Source organism: Heloderma suspectum, chromosome 2 (genome assembly GCF_057233095.1).
Source record: "Heloderma suspectum isolate Gila_16-S chromosome 2, 16-S_ref, whole genome shotgun sequence".
Taxonomy (NCBI): domain Eukaryota; kingdom Metazoa; phylum Chordata; class Lepidosauria; order Squamata; family Helodermatidae; genus Heloderma; species Heloderma suspectum.
In genome coordinates this window covers 360,180,198-360,197,314 of record NC_139459.1, presented here as the reverse complement: position 1 = coordinate 360,197,314, position 17,117 = coordinate 360,180,198, and the positions used below count along the sequence as shown (strand labels likewise).

Genomic DNA, 17,117 nt, shown 5'->3' with positions numbered 1-17,117 from the left:
GTCCCCTACTCAGGATGCCATTTGCATCCTCACCAGCCCGGCAGCGGCTGGAGGCCCCGTTGCGGGTTGGCCCGGCCGGCAGCTCTGTGGCCTGACTGTGGAGCACAGCCAGCCAGGCAGGATTCTGCGGGGGAGGAATGGATCGCCTCCCCCCCGTCGAGGATTCCGGAGGGAGGAACGGATTGCCTCCCCCCACCTGTGGAACCCAGCGGAGCCAAGTAAGCGGGGTTTCATACACCCCTAGCACTACCTTGATGACTTCCTATTTGCAGGCCCATCCGGCACCCCTCAGTGCGTGTGGCTAATGCGGGAATTTTCCGCCCTTGCAAATGAGCTGGGTGTACCTTTGGCAGGGGAAAAAACTGAGGGCCCTTCCGCCACTATTAAGTTTTTGGGCATAGAACTGGACTCTGTGAATCAGCTGTGTAGGCTCCCGGCTGACAAATTACAGGCCCTAAAGATTCTGCACATGCTTCATTCTAAGAAAATCATGTTGTTGGCATTGCAGGAAGTTGTTGGGCATCTTAATTTTGCCTGTCGGGTAGTTGCCCCTGGCAGGGCCTTCCTTAGACGCCTTTGGAACGCCATGTGGGGTCTGCACTTGCCGCACCATCGCATTTGGGTATCATCAGCCATGAAAGAGGATCTTTTTGTGCGGCTGCATTTCCTTAACACATTCAATGGTGTTTCCTTCTGGAGGAAGGAGTGACTATTGGAAGCAGAACTACAGATACATTCCGATTCACCTGGGCCCTAGGCTTTGGGGTTGTGTTTTGCGATCGATGGTGCCACGCACATTGACCAGCAGAGTGTTTAGCACTAGGCATAGGAAGAGACCTTACCTTCTTAGTGCTCTAGGTGGCCACCTATCTGCATTTAGGTGGCCACCTCTCTGCATGGGATTGCGCCCTAAATCAACTCCAGTGTTGAAATGAGCGTCTTTATTCAAGAACCAAGCAAAAAATCATTCAGCAACTGTTGGTTGCATTTAAAAACATACAGAACATAAACTTAACTGGCTCAGGTCATTCAAACTTTGCTGAACTGTTTCCTCACTGCTGTATGAAATAGAAGTACACTGATGAGTTGTGAAAACATGTTTCCTTCAGATGGGCACCTGCACATGAAGCCCAGTCAACAAGCTTGCAAGAGTGATTTTGTGCTCCTTTATAATTATAAAAATCATGGTTATTTATTCTGCTTCTCATCAAAGCTCAAGGGATCTTTAATTCCAAACATGACATTTGAATCTGATGGGAGAAACCTCAAATCAAAAGCCACACTTGGTAGCACCTCACATACAATGCCTGAAACACTGGTGCATAAATATCTCCTGAGCCTCCGAGATCCTGGGGGGAGATGCAGGGAAGGCAAGCAGGTGTGATGCCAGTGTGAGGTTTAATATCACCCCCTTCAGATCTGAGGCCGTGGCTGGACTCCTTCTCTATTAGTACAGTCTCTGCGGTTGAGGTCTCATGAGTCGGTCTGGCTTCTAACTAGCTGGCTCTGAGACACGTGTGTGTATGTGTTTGCACACATGGAAGAGAGGGAGAAAGAGGATATAAGAGACCCCTCCAGTGTGATGTTGTTGCTGTTTCTGACTCTATTGACCTTTGTTCCCTGTGTGACACTTACAGCAAAATGTCCACTGAATTTGATTAATGATCGAAAAGACCCGTTCAATTATTACCGGCCAGGAGAGTACCTGATTAGTGGGATCATATCTACGGCAAATATTGAACATTCTCCACACGTTTTTTTTGAGCCCCCCTCTCCCCGATTTGCCTTGTAAGTAATACAGTGATGGGCCAAGAATTATACTCTCCAGCTGTCCTTTAGAGCATGGTCAATGAGTTGGCTACATCTCAGCCTTACTTTGTCTTGCTTGGTTTACTTCAGGCATTTTTTTATTGTTGTTGTTGTTTGGCAGGGAGGATATGTAAATGCTAAGGCACCATATAGTTAGTACTCAGCCTGCAATTTCAAATGTTGCCACTTATCAAGTGTCTTTGCACTCTTCTGTCAGGACTGGCAACAGTGTCTTGTTTGAGAGTAAGTTTAGTCTGACCACAGAAAAAGAGGCAGAAAAGAAATGCAAGCTTTGAACAGGACCTTCAGTTAGCAGTAACAGGCATCTTCTTCTAATATCTAGAGTAGACAAAGTAGGTAAAAGTGAAACAAAAAGCAGCATCCCAAACCCCTACATTCATTAACCATGTAGTGGCTTTTCAACCAGTTCTTTTCCTCTCTATGCAGTGGGTTTTCACCAATGGTTGTTGCTTATTCCAACACCCCTTCTCAGTAGACAGATACTTAACCCATTTGACCCCATTCACTCCATTCACTCCATCCCTTACAGTGACAATCCCCTGATAAATGTTTCATTAGAACTCTGCTCTTGTATCTTCTGCAGGGTAGAACTGCAGGTCTATAAACCCCTGTTCCATTAATCTCTTAAAATATGACGCTTCCTGTCTATATGTTTAGTTCTGGGTTTTAACAAATGGATGTTGCTTATTCCAACAATCTTAAGGAGTGGGGGCTTAAGACCATTAAGTCCAGAGTCTAAAATACCCTAGCTCCAACCCTGGCCTCTAAGGCCCATGCCCCCCCCCCGACCAGCTCCTGTTCCAGTTGCCAGTCAGCTGTGCCCTCCTCCAGGATGTTCCATTCCATTCCTCTGCCTTTTCCATTTCAAAATCTGTGGGTATGGAACATGCTGAGTCCTCCTTGGGGATTTTTTTCTGGAGATCTGTTCTACTTTTGCAAGCTTTGCTGTTTCCCCAAGCATGCTGCTCCCTGCATATTTCTCAGTCTCTCCATTTTGGCTCCATTTCTTTTGGCCCTCACCCCCTGAATATGCTATTACAGGGAGTAAAAGCCTGCATGGTTCGGTGTCCTGGCAAATGAAGGCAAATGTTGTGCTCTGTTAACTGAAGTGCCTGCTTTAGAAGTACCTGCAAGCAGCATATTGCAGAATAAAAGAATATGGCATCTACGGCAGGCAGAACAGAGCCTTCAGTATTGCTCTGATGGTGGGAGCAAAGGAGGGTCTGGACTCAAGAAGTGATGCTTCTTCTGAGAAGGGTGGTGCCATGTGTGTATACAGCCTTGGCACAATCTGCGAGCTGGTTGGGGAGTTGAAGGGTTTCTACTTCCAATGCTTCCTTCACTTGACTCTGCCAAATATATGGAGAGCTGATGTGTTGCTGGGGAGTGTGTTTCAATTGCTGGGACAGGGAAGACCCAGGTTCAAATCCTCACTCAGCCATGAAGTTCACTGGGTGACCTTCTGCCAGTTATGCTCCATCAGCTTAACCAACCTCACATGGTTGTTGTCCAGATAAAATGGGGAGAGAGGGACCATGTATACCACCATGAGCTCCCCTTCAGTCAGACATTTTCAGGAGGCCCAGTGTGATTTAGGAATAAGTATCCTAGGCACAATGTGTCTGGGTCTGGGGAGACCAGAGTTTGCCCTAGGATAGAAACAAAGTGCCTGGTGACTCTACTTCTATCTTTCCTTTCTAGTTTTGCGGCTTACTTCTCCCTCCCAAGTATCTTCCCACCTGTAAGTAGCAAATGCCCCCAAAGCTTCCCTTCTTCCTCTAATGCTGCCCCACCATCTCATGAACCTCTTCAATATATACTTCACTGGGATCTACAGTCCAGTGATCCTGTGCATCATTATATCCATTCTGTCCAATGGGGCTTACAACCTGGGAAGTATGTTAAGGACAGCAACCCTAGTTTTCTGAAGCTTCTGCACAGCCTTGTCCTTCAGTGGAGTGTACACACCAACCAGACCTGGTTTTATTGTTCAGAGCCCAAGGGCTACACATTTTGTTGCAAAGAGATATCCTGTCTGCAGACCCGTTAATATTGGGATCAGCCCTGGTGCTCTCAGGTCTGTATCTGAGTTAGCAGGAGGGACAAACGAAACATGATAAGAAATGTCATTTATTACACTTAAAACAAATGCACACTGCGGGTTGCAATTTGCCTCAGGACTGCTAGGCTTTTGCTGGGGGAGTTTCACCCTTTTCCTCTCTGCCATGGTCCCAACAAGATAACCTTGTTCTTTGCATTGCAAAGAAAACTTCCATTGGCATCAATTCAATGGGAGATCTAAGTGTAAAATCCATCCATTTCTAATGTAATGTAATTGAACAGAGGATGAAAATCTGATGACATTGATTTTTGTTGCAGTAAGCAAGGCATGAGGTACTGGTACATCCTGCCCTTCCTTTTTGCCATTCATGAGATCAACCAGAATCCGAAGCTTTTGCCCAATATCACCCTGGGTTACAGCATCTACGAAAACTATTTCAATGCAAGAATGACTTATGAGGCCATGACAGACCTGATGTCTGTCGGGGAGCAGAAGATTCCCAACTACAGCTGTGCGAGACAGAATAGCCTGGTTGCAGTTCTTCAAGGGGCTGACTCTGAACTCTCCCAGCAGATTTCAACCATGCTCAATATCTTCAAAATCCCACAGGTATGAATGGGGATGCAAGCAGAGAGTAATTTCACATTCCTGTCTCTCCAGAGAAGTCCAGAAGGTGGCATGGGCTGGGCATCACCAAGTAAGATTGGAGACAGGCAGTGCTCATCAAAAGAGTTGAATGTGGTTTGTGAGAGATGTTACTTGCCCTTTTGTGCACATTCCCATGTCTTTTGTCCACCTCTCACCTCTGCACCGGCAGGTTTTGTGATCTTTGAAACAGTACGGAGTATGCAGTGAGTTTCCAGTTTTTTATATTGGGTTGAATCCAGACTAAGGATTCCTCCAGATGGAGGGCTCCAAGCAGTAACATTCCAAAGGCATTCCATTCCCTGCACCCCTGTTAATATACTTCTTTCTGTCAGAAGACGTAATAGGGAAATACAGGGGGGTTACACAGTGAAGGCATCATCCTCTGTACATCCCGCAAAAATCCCCATCTGGAAGCAATGTAACCAAGTCACACACAATCCCATTGTAATAAATGGGATTAAATATGACTTAAATTTGGCAAATTTAGGCTGAATCCTAAGTCATTTTTTTTTTTGGATTGTTCTAAACCATCCTGGGAGCTGTAAAACTGAAAAGTGGGATATAAATATTTGAAATATGTAACTACACACACAAAAACAGAATAATATAAGATTGATTATATGTGTGTGAGTGTGCATGTGTATGTGTATACACAAGCACACATTCACACAGAATATATATATATATATATATATATATATATATTCAGTCTTTTAATTAAATTACATTTGAACCACTTTGTTTTCACTTATAGGACAAGGAGTGTTGTGGCACCTGAACAACTAAAATATTTATTGTGGCATATGCTTTTGTGGACAAAAGAGTTCACTTTTGGTACATTTTTTATAATGTAAGTCTCTCTGTCCATTTGTATACACAGTGTAAAATTCCCTTTCCTGCCATCCCATCCTAGGACAAGAAATCACTGGTGAGCTCTGCTAGGGAAAGAGGGGGAAACCGTTGCACAGTAGAGGTGTGCATTGACCCCAGGTTCTGCTTGGCCCCTGATTCGGTACTTCAGAAACAGCCAAATTCTGTTTGGACCAATTCAGCGGCCGTCCGCTTCAACTTGGATACTGAACCTGAGCTGAAATTCAGAAACCCATGCCTCCTTTGACTTTCATGGCAATTTTTCTAAAATGAGGATAACTTCTTTCTCTTTGAGAATTGGATGATATCTGCAGGCATATCAGCTACTGAGAAGGAGATTATCCTACCAAATAGTTGCTGGTGTGTTTTTGCTAGATCTCTTTATATTCTCACTAGGTAAGCACTTTGCATGGTTTCAGAAGGATCGGTGTATTGGTTCATGTTGAAAGGGTGCCCTCACTTTCTGGGAAGGGGGGAATAATTTGCTTCCCCTTTCCTCTCCCCCAGTATTTTGGCCTGTTAGTATGAAGATGGAACACATCACAGAGATTGTCCTAGCCAAGAAAACTGGAAAAAAAAAATCAATAGGGTATTTCAAGGGTTTATTGAGTTATGATGACTGAAGAACATTTTAATAGTTTTGATGAAGGAGAATCCAATTCATTTGCATTCCGTGAGGTTTTGCTTCTAATTTTGCCACTGTCAGAGTAGTTTCATTTACATAGAAATCACACATCTCCCATAACCCAATTCATTTCCACTTTGTATCTTGCTCTTGTTTATATGCATAAGCAAAATTGAGATGCATTCTCTTATTACAAAGTGACAAAGTACAATCAGAAGTATCATGAAATTTGAAGGAATTCTATTGGAATATATGGAAAAGGATTCATCTCTAAAATGTATTAACATCTTCTTGAAATAGACACAAAAATGTCAGATGGACTAAAAATAATAAAGGAAATAGCACTAGAATAACAGAAGAGCAAAATGTAAAGGGAAAATTGGGGGGAAGAACTTCTGACCTGCAGGCCTAATCCTGAGGCTGAGTTGCTTGTGCTAGGATGAGCAGCCAGGCTTCCTAGCACAGGCAAATCACACAGCCCCCACCCCTAACATCCCCGCTGATATATCTCCACCCTCTGGTTGGAGATAACAGTATGGATGCCAGGCAGCCTGACATGGTCCACACCAGGATGAGCAGCCGAATAGCTTTACGTGGAACCAGAAGCCTTGGGAAGCCAGGGACTCCTCCGGCACTGAGAGAAGCAGCTGCTGTCCCTGGCACCACCAGCCGAGACCCTTTCTCTGTGCATCTCACATGGGAGAGGAAGAAAAAAATAAGGATGAAGTCAAGGTGGGGCTATGCTTCCCTCATGTCATCTGTTCTACAGTGGGCCTGGTGAGGGGGAGTGTCTCCCCTCATCCAAACACAGGTCTGCCCTCATGAGATACCTTATGAATGACTCAATCAAATTAAACTGTACCAAACATCATCAGGGAGAATTCATTAGAATCTCAAGACTGATGGTATATTTTGCCAGTGCATCTGTCATGCCCCCACTGGAGAACTCCTCCTCAGAGGAAGGGCTGGAAGACCAGGATTCACCCACTGCAAGCAATGTCCAGGATCTGCCAGTAGACCATGAGGGAATCACCTGTGGAGGACAAGGACTCTTCCTCAGACATGGAGGTGGAGAACCCCCCAAGTTCTTGGGAGAGACACCTCCTGAAAGGACAGGAACTCAGACGGAGTGCTAGACTGAGCCAGAGACCTCCTTTTGAGACACATTCTACTTGCACATGGGAGGCTTGCTCACAAGGAGGACCTTTTCAGCTGCTGTCACTAGCAGCTCACAGCTGAGGCTTGGGTGTGGCTCTGGCAGCCTCTGCATAAAAGCAGCAGAAAGGCTGACAGAGTTGCTGGAAGCACTATTGGCCAGGACTTCCTGAATCCAGATTTCCTTGCCTTGACTCAGCTCTGGGCTGCTTCCTGTCATGAGTACTTCTGGACTGAACTTGGACTCGTTCTGTGTAGGGATGGCGGAGAATATCTCCCCAAATCTTCGGGGGGCTGAGAGCCAACACATTCGGCCCCCTGAAATCGGCAGTGAAATACTCTGCCCCCCACCCCCCCCGGGATGGGACTTACCTTTGACAAATGTCCCTCCCGGCGGCGGGTTCGGCGGGTTTTCGGTGGGGGCGGGGACTGCAGCCGGTCTTTCGACTGGCTGCCACTGCAGCCATTACAACTGAAATAAAAAAAAAAACAACGTGTTAGGCTACGTAACGATTAACGTAGCCTATCACGGCTAGATCTCCAAAGTCAGCCATGACAGGCTACGTTAATCGTTACGTAGCCTATCACGGGTGACTTTAAAAAAAAAATGCATGTAGGCAAATGGCAGCACCCATGGGGCACCGCCATTTGCATTCCTTATTTGGTCCCTGTAGTATACGTAAAGATTTACGCTATGCGTTGCCCTTATTTTCGCAGTAGTCTACGTAAATCTTTACGTAGACTACAGGGACCAAATAAGGAACACAAATGGCGGCGCCCCATGGGGGTCGCCATTTGCATACGCGCTTTTTTTTTTTCCAAAGTCACCTGTGATAGGCTACGTAACGATTTACGTAGCCTATCACGGCTGACTTTGCAAATCTAGCCATGATAGGCTGCGTAAATCGTTACGTAGCCTATCACGTTTTTTTTTTTTGTAGTTCGCGGCCGGGGAGACAGGGCGCCTCTCCCCGGCCTGAATTTTGGCCAGGTGAGGCGGGGCGCCTCCCCCCCCAGCTTTAACTTCGGGGGGAGAACTGAAGCGCCTCCCCCCCACCGCGAAGCAAGCTGCGAGACCAGGTAAGTGACTTTCGTACATCCCTAGTTCCGTGTGCTCCTGGCCTGCTGTGTTGCTTTGTTTCCTGGAAGCTTTTGACCTGCGCTGTTAAGACCTTTGCCTTTCCCTGATCCATGTTTGTTCTGGCCTCCTTGGTACTCTTGGACTCTTGAACCTGCAGCTGCTAGGTTCAGACTCAGGCAAAAAAGAAATGTAGGAAAAATGGAATTGGCAAGGCTGTGGTATTCCTATGTGGTGGGGATGTGCCCTTGTGTTTTGTAACATCACAATCTGAGAAATGGCAAACATTACGCATCACACTGTACACATTACACCAGAATTGGCTCCATAAACAATCTTAAACCTTGAACCAACAAACGGCCACAGTGACATCTAAGGATCATGTTCATGCTAATGGCAGCCTGTGAAGTCATAGTTAAGAGTTGGACAATTGCAGAACCTCTAATTCTGAAAACTTGGTATATAGAGTTGTTCTAATGGCCATGTCAGGAAAAAAACCAGACAGATCAACTGAACTTAGGCAAAGTCAAAACATCTGATTTCTATACAATATGGGATTATACGTATATCATAATCAGGGAAATTAGCAGCAATATATGTCAAAGCATTTCCTCAGACTAGGGGAAATAAAATAAATCCAATTATAAATACAAAACAAACACAACCCCTATGCAGCCAATGGATTCTCCCCATATTTGTACAGTAAAGGGATATATATGGTAAATGTACTACGGTCTGGTTTTTTAAAGAAAAAAAAAAACACTGTTTAAGGCCTTTTCATAGAGAAGCCTGATTGGTGTTGGAAGAATGGACATCCCATGGCCCCATCTTTGCTGTCCTCCAAAGCACAATGATTGGAGCCCCTGGTAGAACATGTCCTAGGATAAGAAGGTAGAACTGTCAGTCACTCAACCACACTCCCTCCTTCCCTCTGCTCATCAGCATTTTAGAGAAAGGAAACCCAAAAATGCTACTTGAGGAGCAATGAGGAGACAGAATGTTTGTGTCTCCAAGCATAAAACAAAAGAAAACTTCCTTCTGGCCCAAGTTCAGTTCTTGCAGCTTCAGACAGAAGGATGCTGTACCTTGGGAAGCACCAGAAATGGTCAAAAGAGCCCCAGATGTGGCCAGGCTTTGGACTTTTTCCAATTCCAATGCACATCCCTACTGCACAGTATGCAGGTTATATAGGACAACACCTCAGCAGGGTGTCCAGGGCCAGAAAAAGATATGGTAAGCATGAATTTCTCAATGGGGAATTCAAAATTAGCATGTGTCCTATGAATTACATCAGAAAGTCCTTTATTTCTTTGATTTGGAGGTTTAAACTTGTGTGCTTAAGAGAAATATCCAGTATGCAAGCCCTGACAGAAATTGGTAGCTGGGATGGGTATGGTGTGGGAAGGAAGGAAGGGAAAGAGGAAAAAGACATTTGTGGGGAACCAGTGAGTGGGTTAGAAATGATAAAACATGCTAAAAGGAGGTCTGAGAGAATTAAACATTCATGGTATACTGAAATTCGGAAAGGTCTGCTACTTTAGAGTAGTGAAGTGGTAGCCAATGCCTGCTTAGTAATCATTCTAAATTAACACCTGAATTCTGACTTTAAAGGCAAGACAAAACACCCATTTCTTTCTCTCCTTACAGGTCAATTTTGGTGTCATTAGTCAAGTTCCAGAGGATAGAGAAAAGTCCCCTTTTTTCTACCGGATGGTCCCAAAACAAGAACCTCCTTACATGGGGATTGTCAAACTGCTCCTGCATTTCAGATGGATGTGGATCAGTCTCATTGCTCCAGAAAATGACAGGGGAGAGAGGTTCCTGAGCACCTTCCCACCTCTGGGTTTAAAGAATGGGATTTGCATTGCCTTCTCAGGAAGCATCCCAGTGCTGAATTGGGGAAGACTAAACTTGAACATGATTTCAAACTTAATGGACACTCAGGTCAATGTAATTGTTTGTCCAGTTGACTCTCAGATCATTTTTAGAATAGGCGCATTAATGCGTGTAGTTGAAATGAGAAAAAAATCAACTGTGGGGAAAGTTTGGATTGCAACAGCTTTCCTGGACCTCAGTGTGGGAGTACTAAATGAAGTGTTTGATCTCCAGCACACCCATGTCTCCTTCAGTTTTTTAATCAAGGCACACAAAAAGACACAATATGGCGACTTCAACCAATTAGTCTTTGATGTCACGCAGTTTGGGGAGAGGCTGTTTCATTGTTTCTCTTCCAAGCATGTGTTGTCTGTGAAACTCTGGAAAAGATGCAGAGAAAAAGAGAACTGGGAGAAACTGCCCCAGGATGTGATTGAAAGGATCTTATCCCAAGATGCCTACAGTATTTACAATTCTATCCAGGCTGTGGCACAGACCTTACATGCTGCATACTCGTCCCAGCCAACTCAGATGAGAGTGGTGGGTGGAGACAAGCTGGGATGTCAAAAGGTACAGTCATGGCAGGCAAAAGGTACAGTCATGGCAGGAACTCCTGGCCTGAGCTAGCTGTGGTGGTCTGAGATGTGGTATCTGTGTCTCCTCAGTGGATTGTGTGGGTTCATTTCATGCAGTAGGTGCCCTGTTGGGAGTGACTCGGATTTCATGGCTGCCATAGGGCTGTCCAAGGCTGTAATATGACACAGTCAGGTTCTCATTTTTGTGTCAGATGGGATTACAGTGATCTAGGGATGGAGATACAGTATGTGTGTCATGATAAAATCATTACCTGGTTGGATTGAGAAACTGACCAGAACTGCCCTACTTTGCCTAACAAGAAGACCTTATAGAAAATAAGGGTTTTTATGTCATTCTAGCTTCACCGTTTTCTGAGAAACTTCCAGCTTTACAATACTTCCAACGATGCGGCTTCTTTGGATGAGAATGGGGATCTGGTAGCCAACTTTGATATTGTGAACTGGATGGCATTTCCAAACAAGTCGATGGCTAGACTGGCCGTTGGGAGTATAGAGAGAGGGGCAGCCTCAGAGATCATGTTCACCATTGATCAGAATGCCATTCGGTGGCCCAGGTGGTTTAACCAGGTGGGGAGAAATTAGGGGTGCACGAAAGTCCCTTACCTGTCCTCGAAGCTTTTCATGGTGGGGGGGAGGTGCTTCGCTGCTCCCCCCGCAAAGTTCAGGCTGGGGGGGGAGGCTTCCCTCCTCGCCCGGCCGACATTCAGGCCGGGGGGGAGGCGCCTCGCCTCGCCCGGCCGCGAACTAAAAAGTTAAAAAAAAAAGTTTAAAAAAAAGGCCCCGTGATAGGCTACGTGACGATTAACGTAGCCTATCATGGCTAGATCTGCAAAGTCAGCCATGATAGGCTATGTACATCGTCACATAGCCTATCACGGGTGACTTTAAAAAAAAAAAAAGTGCGTATGCAAATGGCGTACGCAAATGGCACCAGTTTCTTGTGATGCCCTTCAATATCTCCTACCAGGCAATGTCTACTCTGGATTATGTCTCATTGAGTTCAGTGGGCCCTTTCCATTGAGTTCAATGGAAAGTGGGAAGAGGATTGCAGCCTTAGGCTGTATCACTTATTAGGTATTGTGTGTGATACTGAAAGCTGTACTACTTATCCCATTCATCTCTAGTGAAATAACACAGTGAGTATGAACAGAAAGGGTGTAGCATGATTTTAAGGGACCCTCAGAAGTCTGCTGTGAAGTTTGCTAAGCCAGGGGTCCCTAAAATTGTTGGGCTTGAGGGCACGTTTGAAATTTTGCAAAGTACTGTGGGTGCTGTTATTGCGGGCATAGCTGTCCCATGACACCCATTTCACAGAAGGCAAAGTGGTGAGGCCAAAAGGCAAGTAAGTTCACAGTTGAAAGGGGGGCACATGGCTTTACTCTATCATTTCTTTCAGTAGTATGGGATACGGGGCTTCTTGGGTGCCAACAGGTTTCTGAAAGCATCCTGGTACCTGTGGACACCACACCGGACACCCCGGTTGCTAGACCCTTTGGTGGTAGAACAGCTCACATCTGCCTCAACCAAGACATGGGTAGTCAGATGATGAGTCCAGAGCACCGCCAAGCCTTGCATATTGGAAAAGTGAGGCAAGTCTGCTTGGCCATTGTCTGTCCTGGTTCATTACAACATCCAGCTGGACAGGGCTGATCAGCTGCTTCTGGGAAGTGATTAATGCCTTCTACTGAGAGTGGAATCTCAGCTCTGTTTTTGCTGTCGAAATCACCTTGGACATCTTGGGAGGGGGTGACGGGGAGTTCAGCTCTGCTCATTCCCCTGAACTGGGTCAGCTGGATCAATGAACAATGATTGACATCATAGACTTCAGTATGAGTATTATGGGAAATTAAAAGGGTGGCTAGCCCAGTGCTACTTGGAGCTTGGTCACTGCAGGCAGATAGGCCCAGCAGACGCCTTTGGCAGCGGGGAGGACCCACCATAGGACATGTTGCCCAGAGGTCCTTCAAACCTGGTTATGGCCCTGACTTTGGATGAGGCAGTTGACCAGGCCTGGTCTGGCCTGGTCTAGGGAACTGCGGATTCAGGAACAAATGCATAGTTCTCCCTGGGAACAGAACAAGGTCAGGGATAGACTGGAAAAGGGCAGAGACTCAGGAAACAAGCCAAGAACAGAATGCCCCCCAGGTGTTGCATACATGAAACAGAAGGCTTTATAAGCCTGGCCTAGTCAGCTCCACATGAATGTTGATTGTTCATTTCTGCTGAAACCTGTTTCTGCTTTGTCCTGAACTTTTTGTTTCCACTGGAAAATAAGCTTCTGCCTTATGAGAATTCAGATTATTTGTCAATTTATCCTATTATTGTGTACTCTTTGGGGTCTCAGGTAAAGGTCTTTCACATGCTTTCTGCCCCCTGATCCTTCTGACTGAAGACAGTGCCAATTCTTGATCTGAAGAGAGCCCAACATGTTTTGATCAAAGAGTCTTTGTGTGTCTAAATGCTGGTACAGTGTTTAGAAACATAGATTTGGAAGGGGTAATTGAGGCCATTGGGTCCAACCCCCTGCTCAGTGCATTTAGGGTATTCCTGACAAAGGGCTGTCTAGTCTCTGCTTGAACATCTCCAGTGATGGAGAGCCTACCACCTTCCTAAGCAGTTGGTTCCATTGTCTGAGTGCTCTGATAGTTACAAGGTTTTCCTGATGGTCAATCCAAATCTTTCTTCATGTAACTCAACCTCATCATTTCCTGTCTACGGTCTTGGATGATACAGAACAACTTTTGGCCTTCTGTGTGACAACTTGAAAAATGCTGTCACACCCCTCTTCAGTCTTCTCTTGTCAAGGCTAAACATACACAGTTCCTTCAATCTTTCCTTGTAGGCCATTTTTCATAAGTCCCTGATTACCCGTGTTGCCGTTGTCTGAACTAATTCCAGTTTATCTGAATCATTCTAAATGTGATGTCCAGAACTGGACACAGTATTCAAGCTGAGGTCTGACCAGCATAGAGTAGAGTGAAAGTATTACTTCCATTGATTTTGAAATTATACTTCTATTGATGTAACCAAAAATGACATTTGCCTTTTTGCAGCCGTATCACACTTCCTCAAAAATCTAGTTTCAATATACTTTGTAAGGAATATTAAGGTATACTCTTGTGTAAGTGGGCTTACAAGAATTATTACATATGTAGAGCCTTTGCCCCTAAGGAAGACTATGGCCCTAAGGAAGAGCCTTTGCCCCTAAGGAAGAACATGTGGGATATCTTAGTGCAATTAAGTGTGCCTTCCAAGCACCAGCTTGATGCCTAGTTCTCCCTATTTCCACTAGGAATATATGGATTCCCCAGTTTCCGTTCCGGTGGGGAATCCATCTGGGGGGGAGGTGATCTGTTCGTCCCCCCCCCCAGAATCCTCTGGAGTGTCTCCACTCCGTAAGGATTGTGCAGAGCAGCACTCCAGCTCCGTACCGCTCCACTTACCTCCGCTCCAGGAGGATCCTGGCCAGAACGGCACTCCGACTCCAGAGCACTGGCAACACGGTAATGGTGGCCACCATTACTGTATCGCTGGGACGAATACGGCCGCAAATGGTGTAGTGGATGCCACTTGCGGCTCTAAAGCCCTCAGTTTAACCTAATTGCAGACATTTATGGAGCCGGAGTGCCGTTCCAGCCAGAATACTCCTGGAGCAGAGGTAAGTGGAACCATTCCACTGTGGAGTACGGAAGACGGATTCCAAAGAATCTGGCTTCATTTGAATCCACGGCAGATTTCTCTGACATCACTAACCTCCACCCACAAATACAGCCATCAAAAATAGGGCTGATAAACAAAGGTGATAAAATCAGGGGTGGGGCTTCTTTCTGATGCCCTTTCCAACTCTGTAACTAATTTCCACTGATATTAATGAAACCTCCAGACTGACACATTTTCCTTGATGCTTCTCCTCTTCATGGCCAGACTGTGCCCTTTTCTAGATGTACCCAAAGTTGTCAGCCTGGATACGCCAAGATGATTCAGGAAGGAGAGCCCATCTGTTGCTACGTTTGTGCCCCATGTGCAGAAGGAACAATCTCCACTCAGGAAGGTAGGTGACTCTATGTCAAAAAGCTGTCATTGAACAGGGCAAACATCCACTGACATCTGTTTGGAGAAGATTTATTAATCTTTGGATACTTTCTGGCTTTGTGTATACATAATTACCAATGTATTCACTAATTAATATCACAAAGTGAGTTGAAATAAGTATCCTGTGTTAACGCAAGAGAAGTAGCCAGTTGGAAAAGTGTTCAGTATGAACCATGGTTCCGCCCTTTTGTGCTTTCACTCATACATCCACTGTCCGCTTTACACAAATGAATCTGTTATGTAATGTGCTCTAGTCAGACTGAGTTAGACCTACAAATTTGCACACATTCTAATGAGACTCACACACCCACTTACGAGGAATCTTTAGATATTGGCAATAGATTGTCTATGGCCAACAAGGCAATTCCCACCCAGAGGTTCACAGTCAGACACTTTTGGAGAGGATAATGCCACAATGACACATTTATTCAGGTTTGTGATTACCTCAATAAATGATGAGGTTTTTTAAAGCTGGAGCTGTCACCACATATAGTCGCAATGAACTTTGAAATGATGCTTTTCTCAGTTTCATTTCACACCATTAGTTCATGCCCTGCCCCAAATCCCTGACTTCATCTTGTCCTGTGGCATATAAGCTGTAATTGATGGCAACTAAATTCTTGTAATGCTGCTCTTCTTTTCAGATGCAGCCCATTGCAACAAGTGTCCAGATGATGAGCATCCAAACAAGGACCGAGATCAGTGTGTTGCTAAGCTTATAAACTTCCTGAATTACAAAGAAACGTTGGGGATCATCCTAGCTCTCTTTTCCCTTCTCTTGTCCCTAACCACTGGTCTTCTTTTGGGAATCTTCATTAAATACCGAGAAACTCCAGTAGTCAAAGCCAACAACCGTGACCTCACGTACATGCTCCTCATCTCCCTCCTGCTTTCCTTCTTGTCCTCCTTCCTATTCATCGGTCGGCCCATGAAGGTGACCTGCCTTCTCCGACAAACCGCCTTCAGCATCATCTTCTCAGTTGCCGTTTCTTCTTTGTTGGCAAAAACCATCATGGTGGTGGTGGCATTTATGGCCACAAAGCCCGGGAACAGGATGAGGAAATGGCTGGGGAAGAGTTTGGCAAATTCTGTTGTAATTTCGTGCTCTGGTGTTCAAGTGGGCATCTGCATTCTCTGGTTGGGAATCTCTCCTCCATTTCCAGACTCTGACATGCATTCCCAACATGGGGAGATCATCCTGCAATGTAATGAAAGCTCTGTCATCCTGTTTTATACCACTCTTGGCTACATGGGCTTTCTGGCTGCCATCTGTTTCACTGTAGCTTTCCTTGCTAGGAAGCTGCCTGGGGCATTCAGTGAAACCAAGTTGATCACCTTCAGCATGTTGGTATTTTGCAGTGTTTGGGTATCCTTTGTGCCAACGTATCTGAGCACCAAAGGGAAATACATGGTAGCCGTGCAGGTCTTCTCTATCTTGGCCTCCAGTTTGGGGTTATTGGCTTGCATCTTTATCCCCAAATGCTACATTATTGTATGGAGGCCAGATCTAAATAAAAAAGAGCATCTGATGATGAAACTTAAATATGACATCTGAAATTTCACTACAGATTTTTTGTACAGCCAGAAATAATGAAAGCGATGTACTGGCCTCGGTAGCAAAGGACATTTCGATGCTATTCTAGCCACTCTCTATCTTCTCAGTGTACCTAAGAAAATATATAGGCTTTGACTAGTAATGAATGAATAATGCACATGCATGGCCATTTCACTGTAAAGATTTCCATTTCCTTTGTGCCATCCTACATGCACATGAAAGGGAAATATATGGTCGCTGTGTAGGTGTTCTATATCTTTTCTGCATTTGGGGGTTATTGGGTTGCATCCTCATCCCCAAATGCCAGATCTGAATAAAAAAGAGGATCTAATACTGAAACTTTGAAATTGCATCTAATTTTTAGTACATATTTTGTTCAGCATGGTGGTAATAAAACCTATGTATCTTGCTTGGGTAACCAATCAAGTTTTGAGTGATAATGATTGAACAATGAGTAAATTGAAATGCCACAGATTATTTTCTTTTAGAGATTGTAATTTAAACTGAAGTTCTTTTGTATGTTATATTCTCATCTCTCTATGTACATAGTAGTACCTTCCAAGGTGATGTAGCATGCTAGATATCAGACTTTCAGGTATAAAGGGTATTGGGAAAAGGAGTATTTAAGTTTTACTGGGCAGCAGGGAAGGGATTTCACTTACCATCCCTGTATTTTGTGGGGGGGAATCATACATCAGAAGTGTCCCTCTGTAAATATCAAAAATTTCTAG

The 17,117-nt window shown here is 45.0% G+C and overlaps 1 protein-coding gene across 1 annotated transcript; it reads left to right on the top strand.

The window, feature by feature from the left end:
• The first annotated feature begins 10,402 nt into the window (after window positions 1-10,402).
• On the top strand, window positions 10,403-16,795 carry LOC146355633 (vomeronasal type-2 receptor 26-like). Its single transcript, XM_084832584.1, has 3 exons — window positions 10,403-10,735; window positions 14,664-14,790; window positions 15,476-16,795. Exons 2-3 carry the CDS (start codon window positions 14,715-14,717, stop codon window positions 16,384-16,386), a joined length of 987 nt encoding a protein of 328 aa, XP_084688710.1. The 5' UTR covers window positions 10,403-10,735; window positions 14,664-14,714; the 3' UTR covers window positions 16,387-16,795.
• Window positions 16,796-17,117: the final 322 nt, after the last annotated feature.

Bases quoted from the DNA above. Each gene is read 5' to 3' on its own strand.
- LOC146355633 (XM_084832584.1), top strand. From the start codon at position 14,715: ATGATTCAGGAAGGAGAGCCCATCTGTTGCTACGTTTGTGCCCCATGT. The intron at 14,791-15,475 runs GTAGGTGACTCT...TCTTCTTTTCAG, and splicing joins AACAATCTCCACTCAGGAAG to ATGCAGCCCATTGCAACAAG.